This window comes from Mrakia frigida (assembly GCF_051309035.1).
Source record: "Mrakia frigida strain ATCC 22029 unplaced genomic scaffold BDY24scaffold_16, whole genome shotgun sequence".
NCBI lineage: Eukaryota > Fungi > Basidiomycota > Tremellomycetes > Cystofilobasidiales > Mrakiaceae > Mrakia > Mrakia frigida.
The window spans coordinates 71455-89571 of NW_027481265.1; the positions used below are offsets into that span (position 1 = coordinate 71455).

Genomic DNA, 18117 nt, shown 5'->3' on the forward strand with positions numbered 1-18117 from the left:
TGAAACGCGAGTTTCGTTTCGTTTGAGCTCGCAACGTCGACAAGCTCCCTCCCTCCCTCTTCCTACCAGATGACGACTCCTACTTGTTCTCCCTGGCGACTAGACTATGCCCCTTCAACTCCTTCAGCTCTCACTCTCAAGCGGTAAGGCTCTCTCTTTCTTCCTCCTTCCTTCCTATTCGACGTCGACGCTCACCTCCGCTCCTTCTCTCTGTGTTCGCCTAGATCTCAATCCACCCCGAATCCACCAGGAGTAGATCAATCAACAGTTAAACTCATAAAGGTAAAGCGTCTACGTATCTCTAGAGAATATCAACCTTCTCGAGGGGGGAACGACCAGGCTTCTCAAAACCAAAGCTCACCATCTCTCCCTTCCTCCCCTTCAGCCCACGCCCTACTCCGCCTCCTCGTCCTCTTCCGCCGTCGTCAACCCCATGGAAGACCCCTTAGCAGCTATGGGTTTCGCTCCTTCTTCCCTCAGGATGAAACGAGCTTGGGATTTCGCTATCTCTCCTGCAAAGGTCAGCTCGCTTTCAACTCCCTTCCCGCTGGCAAACCCGAACCTGATCGGGTTTTTTTTTTTTTTTTTTGAGCAGAGTCTACCCATGCAAGCTTTCATGCTCTACATGTCCGGATCGGGAGTGCAGATCTTCTCGATGGGAACGGTGTTTATGCTGCTGTCGAACCCGATCAAGGGGGTCTTGGGCATTCAGAAAGGTGAGCTTCGAACGTTTCGTTTCCCTTCCTTCTCTTTCCTCTGTCCCCTGTTCTTGTTCGCCTTCTTCGCGCTCGCTCTAAGGAACGCCGAGCTGACTCTCCCGCTTCGTACCTTTCTTCGTCCATCTTACTCTCGCAGCCTTCGAGCCCTTCCGCCTAGGTCCCAACTCGAAAGAAGCTCCGGCTTCCCTCCTCCCTCCCATGCTCGTCTTCATCCTCTGCCAGTGCTTGACGTACGTTCCTTTCTCCCTCTCTCCCCATCCCCATCTCGTCTCCCTCCACTCCTGACCGTCTCTCTCTTCCCTCCTTCCTCGCTCCTTTGTCCGACCCAAGCTGACCCTCCCCTCCCTCGCTCCCTCCCTCTTCTTCTTCCTCTCACCAGCCTCGCCCTAGGTCTCTGGAAATGCAACCAAATGGGTATCCTCCCCACTGGCTCAGCGGATTTCTTGGCTTTCGAGACGAGAGGACCGGTGAGCTCCTTCTTTCCTCTGTCGAGGCGTTGTTTTCGACGCGAGCTGACACGACCCAACCCCTCTCTTGTTTTTTTGGGCGTGCAGGCTCCCGAAACTTCGTACTTCTCTAGTGTAGGTTGGAACCAGTAGCTCCGTGTCCTTCCCTTTAGTTCGCTTTCGCTTTTTTTTTCGAGCGAACGAAGGGGAAAGAGACGCGTCCTCTCCTCCCGTTCGCTTTTGCTTGCTCGCCTTCTTCGTTTCGTTCTCCTTTCGTTCTTTCTAGATATACCCATGGCCTACCTGCTTTTCAACCTCCTCCCTCTTCTCATCCACCAACAGCATTCAAAAGCAAGCATACCGAATCCATCCCAGTAAAGCAAACAAAGTAAGCAGAACCCGACGCGTCCTCCTTTCAACCCCATATTCCTTCCCCACCTTCCTTCCACCAGATCCTCATCCGCCTCGTCTTCCCACCTTTAACGTTCCCCTTCTTCCCAGCCACTCCCACGTTCCCCAATGGCTTCGAACTCGTCGTCGAGTTCAATGAGCCAGAAACCTTCCGATGATGAACATCCACCTCCCCAGCTTTGCCTACTCCTCCCCACCCCCACTGCGCTGCTCCTGTTTTGGTTCTTGAAGGACTTCCAGGGGAAAGGTCGGAGGGGTAGCGATCACTGGGCGAAGGAGGAAGGAAGGACGAGGAGGTTGGCGAAGGCGAGTAGGGAGGTGGGTCGTCGGAAGAGTCATCTCGCATTCGAACGAGAAGAGCTTTGAGGACCCAGTTGTTGGCTTTAGGAGGAGGAGGAAGACCGAGGAAGAGGTGGGTCGGGGGCATGAGGAGGATGGTGAACTGGGAGGGAGAGGAGAGGAGGTGATTCTGCGGACGGACGAGAGGGAGCAAAGGAGTCGGTTTGATGCTATAGAGCTGAAAGGGAGAGAAAGAAGAATAAAAAAGAAGACTCACTTCCAGCAACCCCAAATTCCTCATCCCAGCACGTTTCAGTCCGTCTCCCAACCCACCCACAGCTGCCAATCCAAACCCGACCCGAAACGCTCGTCCTCTCCCTCCGCTCGACGCGCCACCCAGCACGCCCACCAGCCACAGCACCGCATCGATCCACAGATTCGCCGTCATCTGCACCAGCACGACGATCGGACAGCGGAAGAGGATCGTGGAAGGGAGGACGAGGAGGTAGATGTTGACGAGGAGGGAAACGAAGGAGGCGAGGAGGGGGAGATGCGTGAGGAGGAGGAGGAGATCTTGGAGGAGGGGCTAAGACAGATAGAGGGAAAGGTTAAAAGTTGGAAGAGAGAGTTTGTGGATGAGTGATTGAGAGCGGACAAGAAGGTGGGTAAGAAAAAACAAAGGGAGGGAGAGGATAGAGGGACGAACGAGCAAAGGAGAAGGAAGCGACGGAAGCTCAAGGAGCAGAGGACACGAATCCTGCCAGAAAACGAGCGTTCGGTAGTGGTTGTAGAGACTATAAGGAAACGACGAATTCAAACCCATCAGTTCTCTTATATTATATCCCGAGTCAGAGAAGCTTTGCGGACTGACTGCTGAGCCTCCCTGTCCGATCTCGGTCGTCTCCAGAAGGAAGGAGGGAGGAAACGAGGTTGGAACGCTCCCACTCGAGGCCATCTGTGCTTCAATTCACGCAAGCCAAGGCGTCAGAGGTCGAGAACGCGAAGAGAGAAGAGGAGGGAGGATGAGACGAACGAGGGTTTGGAGGGAGAGCTCATGGTCGTTCGGAGACAAGGAGGGAAACGAAGAGCGAAGGAAGGGAAGTTGAGCTTCTTCAAAGGGGTCGGTCGGGTCGGACGAAGTTATGACGTTTGTTTTTCTGCCTGGCGATATTTTTTGCATAGAAAAAGTGAAGAGTACATAGACAGAACATACGGCTGGTAGCTATATCGAGCGAAACGCTACAGAAGGAAGAAGACTGGCGGTGAAGGAGGGAAAAGAAAACGCAAAGCAGCGCGTCGCGAGCTCCCTCTCTCTTACTCCCTTCTCCTCCCTCTTCTTCGCCTTGAACCACGAGCTCGAGAGTGAGCCGACATCTCAAAAGGTCTCCCTCCTCCCCACCTACTTCCCTCAAGCTCTCGTATAGTCTCACGAAGCGGGCTGTCGACCTTAGCGACTGGCGACGGGTCCCTCCTCTTCTTCCCGTCTCCTCGCTCAACTCAGCGTCTCCAAACCTTCACCGTCCCATCTGAACCAAACCAAAAATCAAAACAAGCTCAGCGCCTTCGTCTTTCTCTCTCTTTCTCCCTCTCTCGCTCTCTACGAAGGGAGAAAGAACGACTCACCAGCACTCGCCGTCAGCATCTCCTCCCCGTTCGAAGGATGGGTTTCCACCCAGGTGACGACCTTGTCGTGGATCTTCTTGGGTTTCGTGGGTGCTGGTTTCGAGCTGGGTTCCGAGGTAGTGGTGGGGAGGAGGGGTTTGGACTGCGTTGGTTGGGAGAAAGGGAAGGCACGCGTCGGGTCAGCTTTTGGAAGTTTCAGTTCGTTCGTTTCGGATCAAGCGTTTGCTTCCTCCAGCTCGTCCCTTCCCTCGGGAACAAACCAGAATCCGCACAGATCCCCGTCGCTTGAACACCGCCTCCCTCGTCTCGCGACCCAAACCCTCATCGTCCGTCCTTCGTCCAAACCAACTCGAAACGAATGCCGTCTCACTCACATTCATAACCCCCCAAGCCCAAACCCTCCCTTCCTCATCCCCACAAACCACGCTCCCCTCCCCGTACGCAAAGCTCGCTTTCGACCTGTACTCCGTGTTGACATGCCCTGCGAACGAAGCGAGGACTTTGCCGTTGGTTCGATCGAGCAAGCGGAGGTGGGAGTCGAGGGTGGAGACGAGGAGGGTTGCTGGGCTGGTGGGAGAGGGGGTTAGGGATGTGATTGGGTCTGGTGGTGTTGGGGAAAGGAGAGAGGAGAAAGAGGAAGGGAGAGGGAAGTCAGTTTGGGGGAGAAGAAGACGCGTGGGAAGAGAGAAGGGAGAGCTCGGATGAGACGAGACGAGATGGGACAGAGAGAGAGAGTATTCACTCACGACCAATGTAATCCTCCTTCAACAACCCAGCTCTGAGATCGTACTCTCTCACGAAGCCGTCGACGGAACCGGTGAGGAGGGTGTGGTCGGTGAGGACGACGGACGTGATGGAGTCTTTGGCTTCCGTGAGGGTTTGGATCGGGGAACGCATTTGGGATCTGTGAAAGAAACCGAGCGAGAAGGAAGGAGAGTTTAGGGTGAGCTTTGAGGATGAGTGAGGGGGAAGAGAGACGGAGGGGGGGCGGGAGACGCGAAGGAAGAGGAGACGAAAAAGAGGGAGAGGTTGAACGAACTTCATGTCCCACAGATGTAAGGAAGCGTCGTAGGATCCTGATAAAACGATATATCACGAGAGCATCCACTCGGTCAGCTTCAAGCATTCTGTGTTCAACCAACACGAAAGGCTTGAGGAGAAAGATCGTCAAACTCACCACTCGCCAAAACCGAAGCGTCCTTGTTGAAATCCACCGCGTTGACCTTCCCCGAATGTCCACTGAACCTCTTGATCACCGATCCCGACGTCACGTCCCACAGGAAAACAGCCTTGTCTCCTCCACAGGAAGCGAAACGAGCGTTGTCGGGGGAACTGGACGGAACGACGAGTGAGGGAGGGGACGAACGATCAGCTTCGAGTTTCTCGAGCTTGAACGCCTTTGCTACGTTGCTACGTACACAGTGATCCCTAGTACCTCGTAACCATGTCCCTTGTAAGCTTTGATTTCTTTGCCTGAGGCAGGGTTCCAGAGACGAAGCGTTCGATCTTGACCTCCCGAGAGACAGTATTTCGCTCCGACCTGCCATCAACCAGCTGTCAGCTCGGCGTTTAGCGCGAGTAGACACGAAAAGGAGAAGTACGTACGTTGTATTTCACGATATGCACAGGTCCTTGATGAGCGTCGAGGCTGAGGAGAGAGAACGAGACGGAGGAGGGAGGGAGGAAGGGAAGAAGAGGTGAGCTCGACGTTTTGGAAAGATGGAACAGAAGGCGAAGGAGGACGAGGGAACAAACGTGTGAACGAGTTTAGACGGTGGTGGTTGAGGAGCGGAGAGATCCACTACTGCTGAAGAGGACGGAGCGGGGGCCATACTTCTGAGAGAAAAGGAGACGGGGTGGTGGAGAGCGGAAGGAAGGAGGAACGAACGAGGTCAGCTTGCCATCTCCTTTCCAACACCTCCCCGGCTTGAGTTCCGATGCTCACCTTGATTCCACGAAAGGTTTATTCGACCGATGTCCTCCTGAAGTAAATCCGAGTGCTCTTGAAAAGTCGATTGTGATGGTTGACGGCCTCTTGACGACGTCTCTCTCTCGCTCGTCTCCTTCGTTTCGAGCTCTCCTCCTCCTCCGTCGCTTCCAACTCTCACCTTCCCACCCCTCCCTTTTTCCTATGTCTACCGCTACCGAACCCTCCTCCAAGCCTATTCAAGTTAAGCTCGTTCTCCTAGGTGCGTGTCCTAGTATCTGCCCTTGCTGCTCAAAGAGGAGCGAGGGAGAGAAGCGAGAGGCCCCTGCTCCTTCCTTCCTCCCTTGACCTTCTTCCCTCTCGCTGACCTTCGTTCGTTTGATTCTCGCAGGCGAGGCTGCTGTTGGGAAATCCTCTCTCGTGCTCCGATTCGTCTCTAATGATTTCTCGGAGAACAAGGAGCCTACCATCGGAGCAGGTAAGTCGTCCTCGCTCTCCACCGCCGCCTTCCTTCCTCGCTGACGTTCGTCTCTCCTTCTCCTCCTTCCTTCCTTCTTCCTCTCCCCCTTCCGCGTTGGTTAATACAGCTTTCCTTACTCAGAAGTGTCGTCTAGAAGACAAGGTTATCAAGGTACGTTCCATCCTCTCTCGAGGAGGAGTTGAGGACGTCGACGTCGCTGCTCCTCCTTCACCGCAGTCCTTGAACGACGAGCGATCCTCCCTTCCCTTGGGACTCGATTCCCCCAAGCTCATTTGGGTACTCGTAGAGCTGACTTGACTCTCTTTCTTTGCTATCTCGCTTCGTTGGTTGTTGGAATTCAGTTCGAGATCTGGGACACGGCAGGACAGGAACGGTTCCACTCGCTCGCACCGATGTACTACCGAAACGCCAGTGCCGCCGTCGTCGTTTATGATATCACCAAGGCTGTAAGTTGAACCTCTCTTCTTGACCATCTGCGTTTTGTTTGTGGGATCGGTGGGTCGGTAGAGTCGCAGCCGAGACTTTCAGGAGGAACACGGACGAATCAAAGGTCGGAGGAGGGAGAGCTGACCTTCCTCCTTCCTTCCTTTTGCTCTTCTGGGACGACCTGCAGGCTTCTCTCGATAAAGCCAAAGCTTGGGTGAAGGAGCTTCAACGTCAAGCCAACCCTAACATCGTTATTGCTCTCGCTGGAAACAAGGTGAGTCCAGCACTTCCTTCTCATCTTGCTCTCCTTCGCGAGCTCGACCCTCGTCCCCTTCCTCCCTTCCTCCTCCTTCAACTCAACCTGACCTTCCCCTCCCTCTCTTTTCCTCACAGCTCGATCTCGTCACTCCTCCTTCCACATCCACTACCACCCCTGCTCCCACCACCTCCACCTCCGACGACGACGACGAGGAAACCACCCCCGCTGTCGAGGACAACACCGCTGCCGTCGCAGAGCAGGAGAGTTTGCGGCAGGTCCCGAAGGAGGAAGCGAAGGCATACGCTGAGGAAGCTGGTTTGCTGTTCTTCGAGACGAGTGCGAAGACGGGAGAGATGGTGTCGGAGGTGTTTACGGAGATTGGTGAGTTTAGAAACGCGGCTCCTTACGGCTTTCAAGCCCATCTCCTCCCTTGCAACTCTCTCGCCCTCGACGCTCCCACTTCGAATTCACCTGCCTGCACCCTCTTCCTTTCCCTTCATTCCGAAAACTCCTACTGACTCCCTGTCCTTCCTTCCTTTCCCTTCGCCTCCCTTCCCTTCCCTCCCTCAGCCAAGAAGATCCCTCTCGACAACCTCACCTCCAACGCCGCCGCTGCTCGAGCCGCCGCCCCAGCAGCTTCAGGAGCCGCTGCTCCTCGTGGAGGAGAGCGGGTTACGCTTGGAGAGGACGGGAACAAGGCGAAGGAGGGATGTGCTTGCTAAAACCTCAAATCTCGACTCGACGCGCTTTTTCGTCTTGCTCTTTTTCTCGGATGTTTCCTTACTCTCTTTTACGACCCTTTTCTCGCTCTTGCTGCTCTATCGGTTCTTCTTCTTTCCTTATAGGCGCTTTTGTTTTATGCTCGACTCGTCTCGACTCGGCTCTCTTTCTTCTCTCTTCTCTTCTTTGACGACGCTCTTCCCTCTCGTTCCTTCCATTCCGTTTTGTTCTTTAGTAGTCTAGAGCTTTTCGTTTCTTACTATCTAGGCTTTTAAACATTCATGATTCCTCTCTCTCTCTCTCTCAACCCTATTCGTCTCTTCTTCTTTCTCTCAGCCCCTCCCCTTGGACGATTCGCCGTCCGAGACATGAGGCAGACCGTCGCCGTCGGAATCATCAAGTCCGTTGAGAAGACTGATGGATCCAAGGGAAAGGTGCGTTTTTCTATTCTCTCACTTCGAGGTCCGAGGAGGAAATCGCCTTCGCGGACGATCATTCCTCGACGCGTCGCCTCTTCGATCGCTGACCACCTCCCTTCCTTCCTTTTCTTCTTCATCTAGGTCACCAAGGCCGCGGAGAAGGCAGTTAAAAAGAAGTAAAGAGTGATCTAACGATCGCTCCTATACTTCTATCTGCTCGTTCTCTCCCTTCGTTCTCTTTTTTCTTTGCACTTCACGTCTTTTTACCCTCCTCCTCCTCCCCCCCATCCCCTTTATGCATGTCTCATTGGGTAGAATTGAGAGAGAGATATTTGAGAGGAAGAAGAGAGGGAAATTTTGAAGAAGGGAAGCAAAGCTTTCTTCGTCGAGGAAGAAAAAGGAAGCGGCGCCGGTTCGGCGTCGAAGTTTCGTCTCATCTTCAGAATTCGCTGAAAGGTTGACTCGTGCGAGGAGATAGCGTCTGGTCGTCTCGCTCTTATCGATACTTTATGGCTTATTTTTTCTCGATGGATTGCAGGGAGGGTCGTCGGAGAGGGAGAAGGGGGAGCAGGGAGTCGACGCGTCCTGACCACTCGTCCCTTTCGTCGCTGCTCGTCGCTGCTCGTCCCTCCTGCCTTCGGATCCAACTCGGTGCTGCCGGAGAAAAATTATCACTGCTCTGCTTTCCTCTTCCTCTCTCATCGCTTGACCTCTCATCCATTAAAGGTTTCTGTCGAAGACGAGACGTCTCACGGATCAGCACCGGCCGCCCTTTGTTTCGCTGCCTTCTGCTTTCGGATCCCTCGCTGTGTCTCATATCCTTCTTGGGAAGGGATAACATGGTACGCCTCATCTGGCATAGTTTTTCTGTTCGAAACGAGGGGGAGTCGATCGCATAAGACGTCGAGACGCGAAAGCAAAAGCGAGACGAAACGTGAGTGGATCTAGATGTGCTTTCCGGGCCATGCGAAGAAGACGGGGACCTTGCTGGAGTTCAAGAGAAGAGAATAAGTCAGTGGTCAGCTCGATTCCTCAACGAACACGAAACTTGGAAGGGGAAGGACGCAGAGAAGAACGGGACTCACGCCTTGTACTCCTTCCAAGCAGGGTCGTCGCCGTATTTCTTTTCGGAAGCTTCCTATGACGTCAAGAAGGAAGAGGGCATCTTGAGTCAGATACGAACGAGCTTCGTACGGGGGGGGGCGCAGGCGAGATGGGGCAAACCTCGAGCAAAGGAACTCCAGAGGCCTGGCGAGGAAAAAACGAATGTGACGAGACGTGAAGGTAAGCGAGGAAGTCAGAGACAACAAAGCGGGAGATCGCATCGGGTGATGAGGGAGAGGACTTACCTGGGTCAAGAGAAGGTACTCGAAGACGGGCGAGATGAGAGCAGCGACGACGACCCATCGAGGGAGGAGAGGAGCGACAGATTTGAGGGATATGGGTGAGCTGGCTGCAGATGAAGCTGCGAGAAGAGCTCGGATCGAGAGGACGTAGACTCCCGCCCAGAGGGTGACCTGTGAACCGAGAAAGGAAAGGGAAAAGGCCAAGTTCAGCGACGCGTCGAGCAGGTCAAGGAAAGGAGGACTTACCTCTCCGACGTAGCTGCGAAGAGACGAGGACGAAGGGGAACCAAATTTTCAGTACAGAGCACAAAACAGTGATACCTTCGTAGAAGAAGCAGATGACAGGACTCACTTGGGGTGTCGAGACCACGACCAGACTCCGCTCGAGATGAACTTCTCCTCGTGCTTCTTCTCGTTTCGGGCTTTTCTCCAAGCGCTCTTCTCTTCAGTAGCCAAACAGAACTTCTATGAAGTCAGATCTGTAATTTTTTTACGAGGAAGGGAAGAAGAGGAGAACGAAGGAAAGGAGAACTCACGTCGATCAGCTGCGACCTCGAGTCCGAATCCTCCCAACCAGATTCCGAGACCGATGAGGTCGATCCATCCGAGTCGGGGCTGTCGAGACTTCGGGATAGCTAGATCGAGCAAAGACGAAGTGGACGAAGTCAGCTGAAGCTTCGAGGTTGAGAGGGAGACGACAGGACGCACCGTTGACTAGGTAGACAGGCAAAGCTGCTAGAGAAATCCACGTAGCCTGACCCGTCCATGCTCCAGCGAACTTGAGAGGTGAGAGCTTGATTTCGTCAAATCGAGCGTCCTTCTTCTCTGGATGGTTGTGGATTCGCTGGTGCGAGAGAAGGAGGAACGCAAGAAGGTCAGCTTCATTCAGACCATGGGAGCAGAAGCGCAAATCCCTCGAGCGTGAGCTACGCTTCAGGGTGCGTGCTAGTTGATCTAGAGGATCCAGCTCGAGAAAGGGGAGAAGAAGGTTGAAAGATGGCTGAAACTTACCTGGAACAAGAAACTGCCGAGTCTTCCAGCCCAAAGAGCTGCCATCGTCGAGAGAAGAACGCTTCGGCCACTCAAGCCTTTGAGCCCAACAAGTAGGCCAGCTGGGTTCCGAGACGCTGGGAGGTAGACTGAGAGGGCAACGGAAGAGAGGAACCCGAGAGAGCCAGCGAGCTGAGAGCGGGAAGGGAGGGCTGAACGTCAGCTTCATCTCTTCTTCGAACCAAACAGTGAACAACGCAGAAAGTAGAGAAAGACTGACATCGTAGTACTTCTCACTTTGGTTGATGATAGCGGGGATGGCAAATCCCGTCTGAAGTCCAAAGGTAAGAGCCTGCAAGAAGGATGGGAAGGGAAGAGAGAAGGAAGGGAGGAAGCGAGGTCAGCTCGACATTCGACTCCTCTGCTCGAACCGCCACTCCTCCTCGACCCAGATCTGCCACAGAGATGGATCTAAGACTCACAGCGACGGGGATGAGAGTCTTGAGGACTGGGTTGGCGGAAGATGTAAGGAAGGACATCGTTGTTGGAGGGAGAAGGAAGGAGGGGGGCGAGATCGGTTCGAATACAGATCGAGTTCGGCCTCGAGCTCGGGGAGTGTCGCAGCGTCATTCTCGACAATTTTCTCCCAGATGAAAATCTGCGAGGAAAGGTCAAAGAAGCGAGGCTGAATAGTGAGCTTGCGAGAACTGCGAATCCTCGAGACCGCTGCCTTACAAGGAGATGAAGGACGCGTTGCCCGTCTCGACGCATCTTCCACTCTCTTCAACACTCGACTTCGAGACTCGATCATCTGGCTGCGTCCCCGTTACTACATGGTTTGATCTTCAGCTCTTCCAGAGTATCTGCGGCGGGAATCGAAAAGTTTCAAGAATCTTTCGTCAAAAAAAAACGAAAGAAGGTCTGGTCGTTTGAGTCCACTGTTCGACGACCACGAGAGGCAGAGAAGTTCAGCTGTCTATTCAACTACCACGTACATCTAGATATGGTCTGAGAGCACCTACGCAGGGGTGGATCACTCATTGCTGAGAAGTAGATTCGGAGAACGAATCGAGTGCACGGGAACAGAAAGCTGGACGCGATGCACTCTCTCCCATTCCTCCTTCGAGTTGAACTTTCATCAGGTCTCCTCGGAACTTCCCTATGATAAGGGAGGTCTTAGAAGGTAGACAGTGAGCAGTTCGAGTTAGACCAGCGGTAGGTATAGCAGCGGGGAAACGAACGACCCGTTCGCTGGGCGCGTTGACCTTTCACTCTCCCCCCCCCCACAAGGAGGGAAATCTCGACAAGCAGAAGCCTAGGAAAGTGTACTTGGATTCCATGCTTCAGGTTCCAGCGACGCGAAAAGGGTAGGAAGGTAGAGCGAGAACGACGACGATGACTTCAATCGCTGTGCCGCGTCGCTGAGCTCGAGATAAAGATGCAGGAGGCTAAGAGAGAGAGAGAAGTATTGTTAGTCTGATTCGGAAGACTTATAGGTACGTTAGAGGTGGAGGGCAAGGCGGGAGCGGCCAGAGAGACTCATCAGCGAGGGTTGCAAGATGAGCGCGACGCGTCGAAAAGCCCTTCGCTCTCTCTCGAATTTTCGAAAGGTTTTCCCTAATTTTACAGTCCCATATTTCGAGTGAGTGTTCGTGGCATCATCTATTACACAGAAACGTCGTGTGGGATCATCGGGGCGGTCGAGGAAGCTGGGGAGGAGGGGAGATGCGAAAGGTGAGCTTGGACCTCTGTGCTCATCTCAGAGACCCGTTTCGAAAGACGGGAGGCTTCTTGATCTTCAGAAATCTCGAGGCTGTATCCGATGCTAAGACTGGAAAATGTATAACGATCGCAGAAAGGAGATGGCCTTTGGTAGGAAAGCAGGAACGAGGTGAAACATAGAGAACGACGGGACGCTAGCCCTAGGCCCCCCCTCTCTTTCCCAAGCTCGTCCCAGTCAACTTTTCGAAAGCTCTCTCCCCTAAACCATCACTCACAGTTTTTTATACATCGTCAGTCCTTCTTCTTCGTTCATTCTTTTCGACCCTCCCTGCGCCTCCCCTCGAGAGTCGACACCGTTCACTTCGAGTCTCATGATCCAAGGCCAAGGACATCAAAAGACTTATCAACTCGTGTGGTATGGTACCGGTTCAAATCGTAAACACTGACCCCGAGTCGAGAAGATCTAGCTTCCCGCTTCGGTCGCGTCGACCAGGTTCGTCGTCGTCGTCGCTTCTCGTTCTTTCAACAAAGGCTCTTCGATTAATGGCCGCTGAGTCTTTCAGCCACTGAGCCTGAATATGGAATTACCTGTTATATCAACCGAGCTGTTGTGCCGAACGAAGCGAAAGTTGGACTCAAGATCTCATTCTTCCTGCGTCTCCTCGTCTGTCGGATCCTGCGTCGTGACTGCGAAGATCTCTACTTAGTATCGATTCGAAGTTAGCTCATCGGGAACCTGCTACGGTAGATCCCAGCTTAGTACAATGTTGCAAACGCAGCGCGGTCACCGCTTCGACAGGGCGAAAAGAGGGACGCGTCCGAAGCTCGGAAATTGAACCAGCTTCTGTCCTCGTCTGCCTTGGAAATTGTACGTGCGACGACGCAGTTCTTCGCCTTGGAACAGAGAAACCCTCTCTCAAGGAGCTGAGATAGAAAGCAACGAATGATTCCACAGCAGAGGTGAGAGAGGGCGACGGCGAAGACTTCGCCAACGCAACAGCCATCTTCGATGAAATGAGGAAAGACCACGAAAGAAGACATAGCAGGACAATATCTTCATCAGTGAGCATCACCAAGAAGGCGAATCGAGAGACGGGACGAGCAGCCGCGGCGGTGAGAACGAATCGCTGGACGCGTCGACTCCCTCGGCCTCGTCCCCCCTTCGCTCCTGCTCGACGAGAACCCTCCCTGCAATCCATCGAGAAAAAATAAGCCATAAAGTATCGATAAGAGCGAGACGACCAGACGCTATCTCCTCGCACGAGTCAACCTTTCAGCGAATTCTGAAGATGAGACGAAACTTCGACGCCGAACCGGCGCCGCTTCCTTTTTCTTCCTCGACGAAGAAAGCTTTGCTTCCCTTCTTCAAAATTTCCCTCTCTTCTTCCTCTCAAATATCTCTCTCTCAATTCTACCCAATGAGACATGCATAAAGGGGATGGGGGGGAGGAGGAGGAGGGTAAAAAGACGTGAAGTGCAAAGAAAAAAGAGAACGAAGGGAGAGAACGAGCAGATAGAAGTATAGGAGCGATCGTTAGATCACTCTTTACTTCTTTTTAACTGCCTTCTCCGCGGCCTTGGTGACCTAGATGAAGAAGAAAAGGAAGGAAGGGAGGTGGTCAGCGATCGAAGAGGCGACGCGTCGAGGAATGATCGTCCGCGAAGGCGATTTCCTCCTCGGACCTCGAAGTGAGAGAATAGAAAAACGCACCTTTCCCTTGGATCCATCAGTCTTCTCAACGGACTTGATGATTCCGACGGCGACGGTCTGCCTCATGTCTCGGACGGCGAATCGTCCAAGGGGAGGGACTGAGAGGAGAAGAAGAGACAAGAGGGTCGAGGTCAGCTCGATGTCTTCGAATCGAACGAAAAAAAACGGAGAGATCTTCTACTTACACTCGTTGTAAGCCTCGACACACATGGGCTTGGTGGGGACGAGCTTGACAATGGCGGCATCTCCGGACTTGACGAACCTGAGGAAGGGAGGGAGGGAGGGAGGGAGAGGAAAAGGAGGAAAGGGGTCAGCTCGAGTCGAAGCAGGTCGAGGAGAGCGAATCGAGTACTTACTTGGGGGAGGCCTCCATGGTCTTACCAGTCCTTCGGTCGATCTTCTCAAGGAGGGTATCGAACTTGCACTGAGGAAGAGAAAGGAGGAAGAACAGGATAAGTCAGTTCAAGTCGTACGCGTCGCTTCGTGCTCAGACGACTCTTCCGTCTCATTCGCTCGTCGAAGAGGAAGAAAGCAAGACGTACGGCAATGTGGGCAGTGTGGCAATCGAGGACGGGCGAGTAACCAGCTCCGATCTGTCCGGGGTGGTTAAGGACGATGACCTGAGCGTTGAAAGAAGCGGCCTCCTTGGCGGGGTCGTTCTTGGAGTCAGAGCAGACGTTTCCTCGTCGGATGTCCTTGACGGAAACGTTCCTGAGAAGGGGAGAGAAGAGAGGAAGGGAGGGAGAGAGGTGGTCAGGTTGATGTTGAGTCGAGGAGGACTCAACGACGTCGAAGTCATTCGACGCCGCAGACTCGGAACGATGAGAAAATCAGGTACTTACTTGATGTTGAAACCAACGTTGTCTCCGGGAACTCCCTCAACAAGCTGCTCGTGGTGCATCTCGACGGACTTGACCTCAGTGGTGACGTTGGAAGGAGCGAAGCTGAACGAGAAGAGAACGAAAACGAGTCGTCAGTTCCGAGTTCGAGGCTTTCGGAGAGGTAGAGAAACGGAGTGGAACGTACTTGACGACCATACCGGCCTTGATGATTCCGGTCTCGACTCGTCCGACGGGCACTGTTCCGATCTGAGGAAGAAGAGGAAGGAAAGCGAAAAGTCCAAGTCAGCGACGAGATTCGAAGAAAACGAAAACGAAGGAGAGCGAGAAGGAAGAAAGCACTCACTCCTCCGATCTTGTAAACATCCTGGAGGGGAAGTCGGAGGGGCTTGTCGGTGGGTCGGGAAGGGGGCTCGATGGCGTCAATAGCCTCGAGGAGGGTCTTTCCCTTGAGGACACCAGCCTTGGTCTCCTTGGTCCATCCCTTGTACCAAGCCATGCTGAAAGCGGGAAGGAAGAAGAGATAAGGAAGTCAGTCAACGATTTTCGGAGAGAGGTCGAAGGATGAGGGAGGAAAGGGAGAAGGACGAACTTGACGGACTCCTCAATCATGTTGTCTCCGTGCCATCCAGAGATGGGGACGAAGGCGACGGTCTTGGGGTTGTATCCGACCTGGAGAAGGAGAGAAGGAAAGGAAGCGAGGTCAGGATTCGAAAGCGAACGAGAAGGGGACGAAGGACGAGAGCGACGAAGGAAAGCGACGAACCTTCTTGATGAAACCGGCGGTCTCCTTGATGATCTCCTCGAATCGAGCCTCGGAGTACTTGGTGGTGTCCATCTTGTTGACGGCGACAATGAGCTGCCTGACACCGAGGGTGAAAGCGAGAAGGGCGTGCTCTCGGGTCTGTCCGTCCTTGGAGATACCAGCCTCGAACTCTCCAACACCACCGGCGATGATGAGGATAGCGCAATCGGCCTGAAGGGAGGAAAGAGACAAAGCGAAAAGGGAAGAAGTCAGGATCTCGTTCGAGGAATGAACAACGAGAAAGAAGCAAAGGAAGAAACGAACCTGGGAAGTACCAGTGATCATGTTCTTGATGAAATCTCGGTGACCGGGAGCATCGATGACGGTGATCATGCTGTGGAGGAACGAGGAAGGTTAAAGGATGTCCGAAGGGCAGTAAAAGGAGACCAAGAAGACGCACTATCGAGGGGTCTCGAACTTCCAGAGCGCGATATCGATGGCTAGATAAAGGGAGAGGAGAAGGACGAGTCAGAATCCGTTCGAGGCCAGCGTCGACGCCGTCATCTTTTCTTTCTCGTTCGAAGAAAAAAAAGAAGCGAGACTCACTGATTCCTCGCTCTCGCTCAGCCTTCAGCTTGTCAAGAACCCAAGCGTACTTGAAGGATCCCTTTCCGAGCTCAGCGGCCTCCTTCTCGAACTGGTTGGGGTGAAGAGATGGGGAGGGAGGGAGAAAAGGGAGGTCAGCTTTCTCGTTTCCTTCGAGATGATTTCGAGTCGACAGATTCAAACTAACCTTCTCGATGGTTCGCTTGTCAATTCCTCCACACTGTACGAGAAGAGAAGGTCAGTAAAGAAGCGAGGCGGGAGTGGTGGCGAGGTGGAAAGGTAGAAGGAGCTAGAAGGTGGGCCAACCTTGAAGATCTGTTGGGAGGGAGCGACAGGGGAGTTGGGTCAGTAAAACGACTTGTACGAGTACGAGCATAGCAGGAGAAGACGAACCATGTGACCGGTGGTGGTCGACTTTCCTGTGAGAGGGAAGAGAAGGAGAAGAAAAGGAGAAGGGAAGGGGCCGGGTCAGACAGATTCCTTCGACGGAGCTCGCAAGCCAAATTTGACGAGGTGGGACGAACCAGAGTCGACGTGTCCGATGACAACGACGTTAACGTGAAGCTTATCCTTTCCCATTGTCTGTAGAGGAGGAGAAGAAGAGAGAGCGAGAGGAGGGAGGAGAAGAAGAAGAAGAGTCAGCAAAAGAGGTTCGAGGGAAAGGCAGTTTTCCGTCGCTGTTTGACCTCCTTCCAACCACGTTCCCACCCTTCCCACCATCACCAGGACCTCCCTAAAAGCTCATGAGTTGGACTCAGAGTGCTAGAGAGGCCCCCGGAAGAGAAGAAAAAAAGAAGGAAAGGCAAGAGAAGAGCTCAAAGGCCCTTCAGCAAAAAGCCTCCACCGCCCTCCCTTCCCTTCCTCCTCTTCCCCCCTTTTCTTCCCAGAACCATCCAAGAAAGCGAGATTTGATGGTGGAGCAGTGGAGGTGTCGAGGGGAGCTGCTGAGAGTGTCGAGGAGAACGAACGGAGAAGAGGGACTGACAGATGTGTAAAAAGGGTGAGTGGTGGTCTAGGGCAAAAGAGAGCTTTCGAAAAGTTGACTGGGTTCAGGGGGAGGAGAGGGAGGGACTCTGATTTCGCTGCGCTTTGCAGTAAAAAAAAAAGAAAACAGAAAAAAGGCGCCTGATTGGGAGACAAGTAAGAAATTTTGATCTAGGGAAGAAAGTCAGACGTATAAAAGTATTGTACGATCGTCGCTGAAAGATGAGACTAGAGGGCTTTAGGCAAACCTGGGAGCGAAGACGATGAGAGACGAGCAAGGAAGTCGTCCCAACTGGCCTGTTTCTCAACTCTCTTGAGGTCTGCGTCCAGAGACTCCGCTGAGGGCGTTAACATAGATCACAGTGAAGTTTTCCCAGCTTGTATCAACGAGAAAGATGTTCGAAACGCACGAGTCTTTCAAAGGGACGCGTCTCGCTCAGCCCGAAACCGTCGTGGACGACTCGCTCTAGGCCGCTCCACGTCTTGGCCTCTCACTCTAGCTTACCTTCAGGTCCTTCGAATCAACCTTACCAAACTTCTCTCTCCCTAGCTGCCTCCTGCAGCTTTCTCTCGAACTCGAACGACGCGTCACAACGGTTGGAGTCGACCTTCGTCCTCTCCTTTCTTTCCTTTCTCTCACGTCTGAATCTGAAAGAGGAAACCAAAGCACAGTTTCTCAAAGCTGCTTATCAAAGTTTCCCTCCCATCCAGCTCACTTGGCCTTCATCAAAGCCAGAAAAAAACGAAGAGAAAAGAGAAGAGGACGGGACGCCGACCTCACTCGATCGATTCCTTTTGCTTTCTATCACCGAGCTCTTCTCTCTCCTCCTGCAGATTTTTTTGGTCGAAGTCTAGATCTCAATCGATTCTAGCGATCTCTCCGTCTCGATGCAAACTTTCTTCAGCCCTCGGGTCAAGGAACGAGTCCCGAAAAGAGGGGTCGAGTACGTCAGTGAGAGCAGATTCGAAGTTCAAGTCGACGAGCTCTTCTTTCCCTCTCAACTAGAACTCCCTTCCCTTCCCTCCCCCTTCCCGTTTTCCTCCTTTGACCCACGGAACCGATGCTTCTCCTCCTCCCTCTCCTCTCCCTCCTCCCTTCTCTCGTTCTCGCTGGAGTTGGGACTTTTACCATTTCTGAACCTCTCCAGTGCGGGAATCTGGGACTCTCCTGGACTCGAACAGGATCCATAGCAGCTACCAACTACAACCTAGTGCTCATCCCTACGTCGGATCAGAACGAGGTGAGTCTCGGACCAAGAGGGGAGGAGGGAGGAAGGGAGGGAGAGTTGGAGTGAAGGAGTGAAGGAGGGAAGGGAGGAGAGGAGGGAAAGCTAGCTCCTCGCCCTCGAAAACGAGGGAGGGACATCTCGAAGCTTACCTGATCTTTTCGACTTGTTTTTCTTCCCTTATAGGTTCTCTCCAACCTCACCTTCTCAACCACCGAAACATCGTGAGTCCAGCTTC

General features: G+C 53.3%; 8 protein-coding genes across 8 annotated transcripts; 4 read left to right on the forward strand and 4 right to left on the reverse strand.

Moving 5' to 3' along the window:
* On the forward strand, positions 1-1479 carry EMC4 (chaperone EMC4). The gene is made up of 7 exons (XM_076640529.1): positions 1-143; positions 225-282; positions 386-520; positions 596-716; positions 856-949; positions 1099-1186; positions 1274-1479. The coding sequence occupies exons 1-7, from the start codon at positions 70-72 to the stop codon at positions 1316-1318; spliced, it is 615 nt and encodes a 204-aa protein (XP_076496400.1). The 5' UTR covers positions 1-69; the 3' UTR covers positions 1319-1479.
* Positions 1433-2916, reverse strand: BDY24DRAFT_389401 (uncharacterized protein). The gene is made up of 5 exons (XM_076640530.1): positions 2889-2916; positions 2727-2810; positions 2562-2649; positions 2133-2441; positions 1433-2045 (listed from the first exon to the last, which is right to left on the reverse strand). Exons 1-5 carry the CDS (start codon positions 2909-2911, stop codon positions 1581-1583), a joined length of 969 nt encoding a protein of 322 aa, XP_076496401.1. The 5' UTR covers positions 2912-2916; the 3' UTR covers positions 1433-1580.
* Positions 2917-2978: 62 nt separating this feature from the next.
* Positions 2979-5518, reverse strand: BDY24DRAFT_389406 (WD40 repeat domain-containing protein). The gene is made up of 10 exons (XM_076640531.1): positions 5424-5518; positions 5234-5314; positions 5084-5126; positions 4897-5018; positions 4656-4810; positions 4518-4554; positions 4225-4382; positions 3853-4079; positions 3479-3620; positions 2979-3381 (listed from the first exon to the last, which is right to left on the reverse strand). Exons 2-10 carry the CDS (start codon positions 5308-5310, stop codon positions 3353-3355), a joined length of 990 nt encoding a protein of 329 aa, XP_076496402.1. The 5' UTR covers positions 5311-5314; positions 5424-5518; the 3' UTR covers positions 2979-3352.
* BDY24DRAFT_389409 (Rab family GTPase) lies at positions 5508-7709 on the forward strand. Its single transcript, XM_076640532.1, has 7 exons — positions 5508-5667; positions 5797-5883; positions 5993-6036; positions 6228-6332; positions 6500-6586; positions 6706-6952; positions 7142-7709. The coding sequence occupies exons 1-7, from the start codon at positions 5610-5612 to the stop codon at positions 7291-7293; spliced, it is 780 nt and encodes a 259-aa protein (XP_076496403.1). The 5' UTR covers positions 5508-5609; the 3' UTR covers positions 7294-7709.
* Positions 7573-7890, forward strand: BDY24DRAFT_340820 (uncharacterized protein; the record flags this gene model as incomplete). Its single annotated transcript, XM_076637415.1, has 2 exons — positions 7573-7725; positions 7852-7890. 2 exons carry the CDS (start codon positions 7573-7575, stop codon positions 7888-7890), a joined length of 192 nt encoding a protein of 63 aa, XP_076496404.1.
* Positions 7891-8654: 764 nt separating this feature from the next.
* Positions 8655-10585, reverse strand: BDY24DRAFT_415293 (DUF1295 domain-containing protein; the record flags this gene model as incomplete). Its single annotated transcript, XM_076643428.1, has 11 exons — positions 8655-8697; positions 8796-8848; positions 8935-8958; positions 9060-9227; positions 9303-9315; positions 9409-9499; positions 9593-9691; positions 9765-9900; positions 10068-10238; positions 10327-10398; positions 10529-10585. 11 exons carry the CDS (start codon positions 10583-10585, stop codon positions 8655-8657), a joined length of 927 nt encoding a protein of 308 aa, XP_076496405.1.
* Positions 10586-13314: 2729 nt separating this feature from the next.
* Positions 13315-16248, reverse strand: BDY24DRAFT_415294 (elongation factor 1-alpha; the record flags this gene model as incomplete). Its single annotated transcript, XM_076643429.1, has 17 exons — positions 13315-13353; positions 13480-13577; positions 13665-13741; positions 13836-13903; positions 14022-14190; positions 14322-14423; positions 14506-14567; positions 14665-14818; positions 14911-14990; positions 15085-15294; positions 15388-15457; positions 15524-15563; positions 15670-15760; positions 15857-15889; positions 15976-15984; positions 16063-16088; positions 16194-16248. 17 exons carry the CDS (start codon positions 16246-16248, stop codon positions 13315-13317), a joined length of 1383 nt encoding a protein of 460 aa, XP_076496406.1.
* A 1466-nt stretch (positions 16249-17714) lies between these two features.
* On the forward strand, positions 17715-18107 carry BDY24DRAFT_415295 (uncharacterized protein; the record flags this gene model as incomplete). Its single annotated transcript, XM_076643430.1, has 2 exons — positions 17715-17894; positions 18066-18107. 2 exons carry the CDS (start codon positions 17715-17717, stop codon positions 18105-18107), a joined length of 222 nt encoding a protein of 73 aa, XP_076496407.1.
* Positions 18108-18117: the final 10 nt, after the last annotated feature.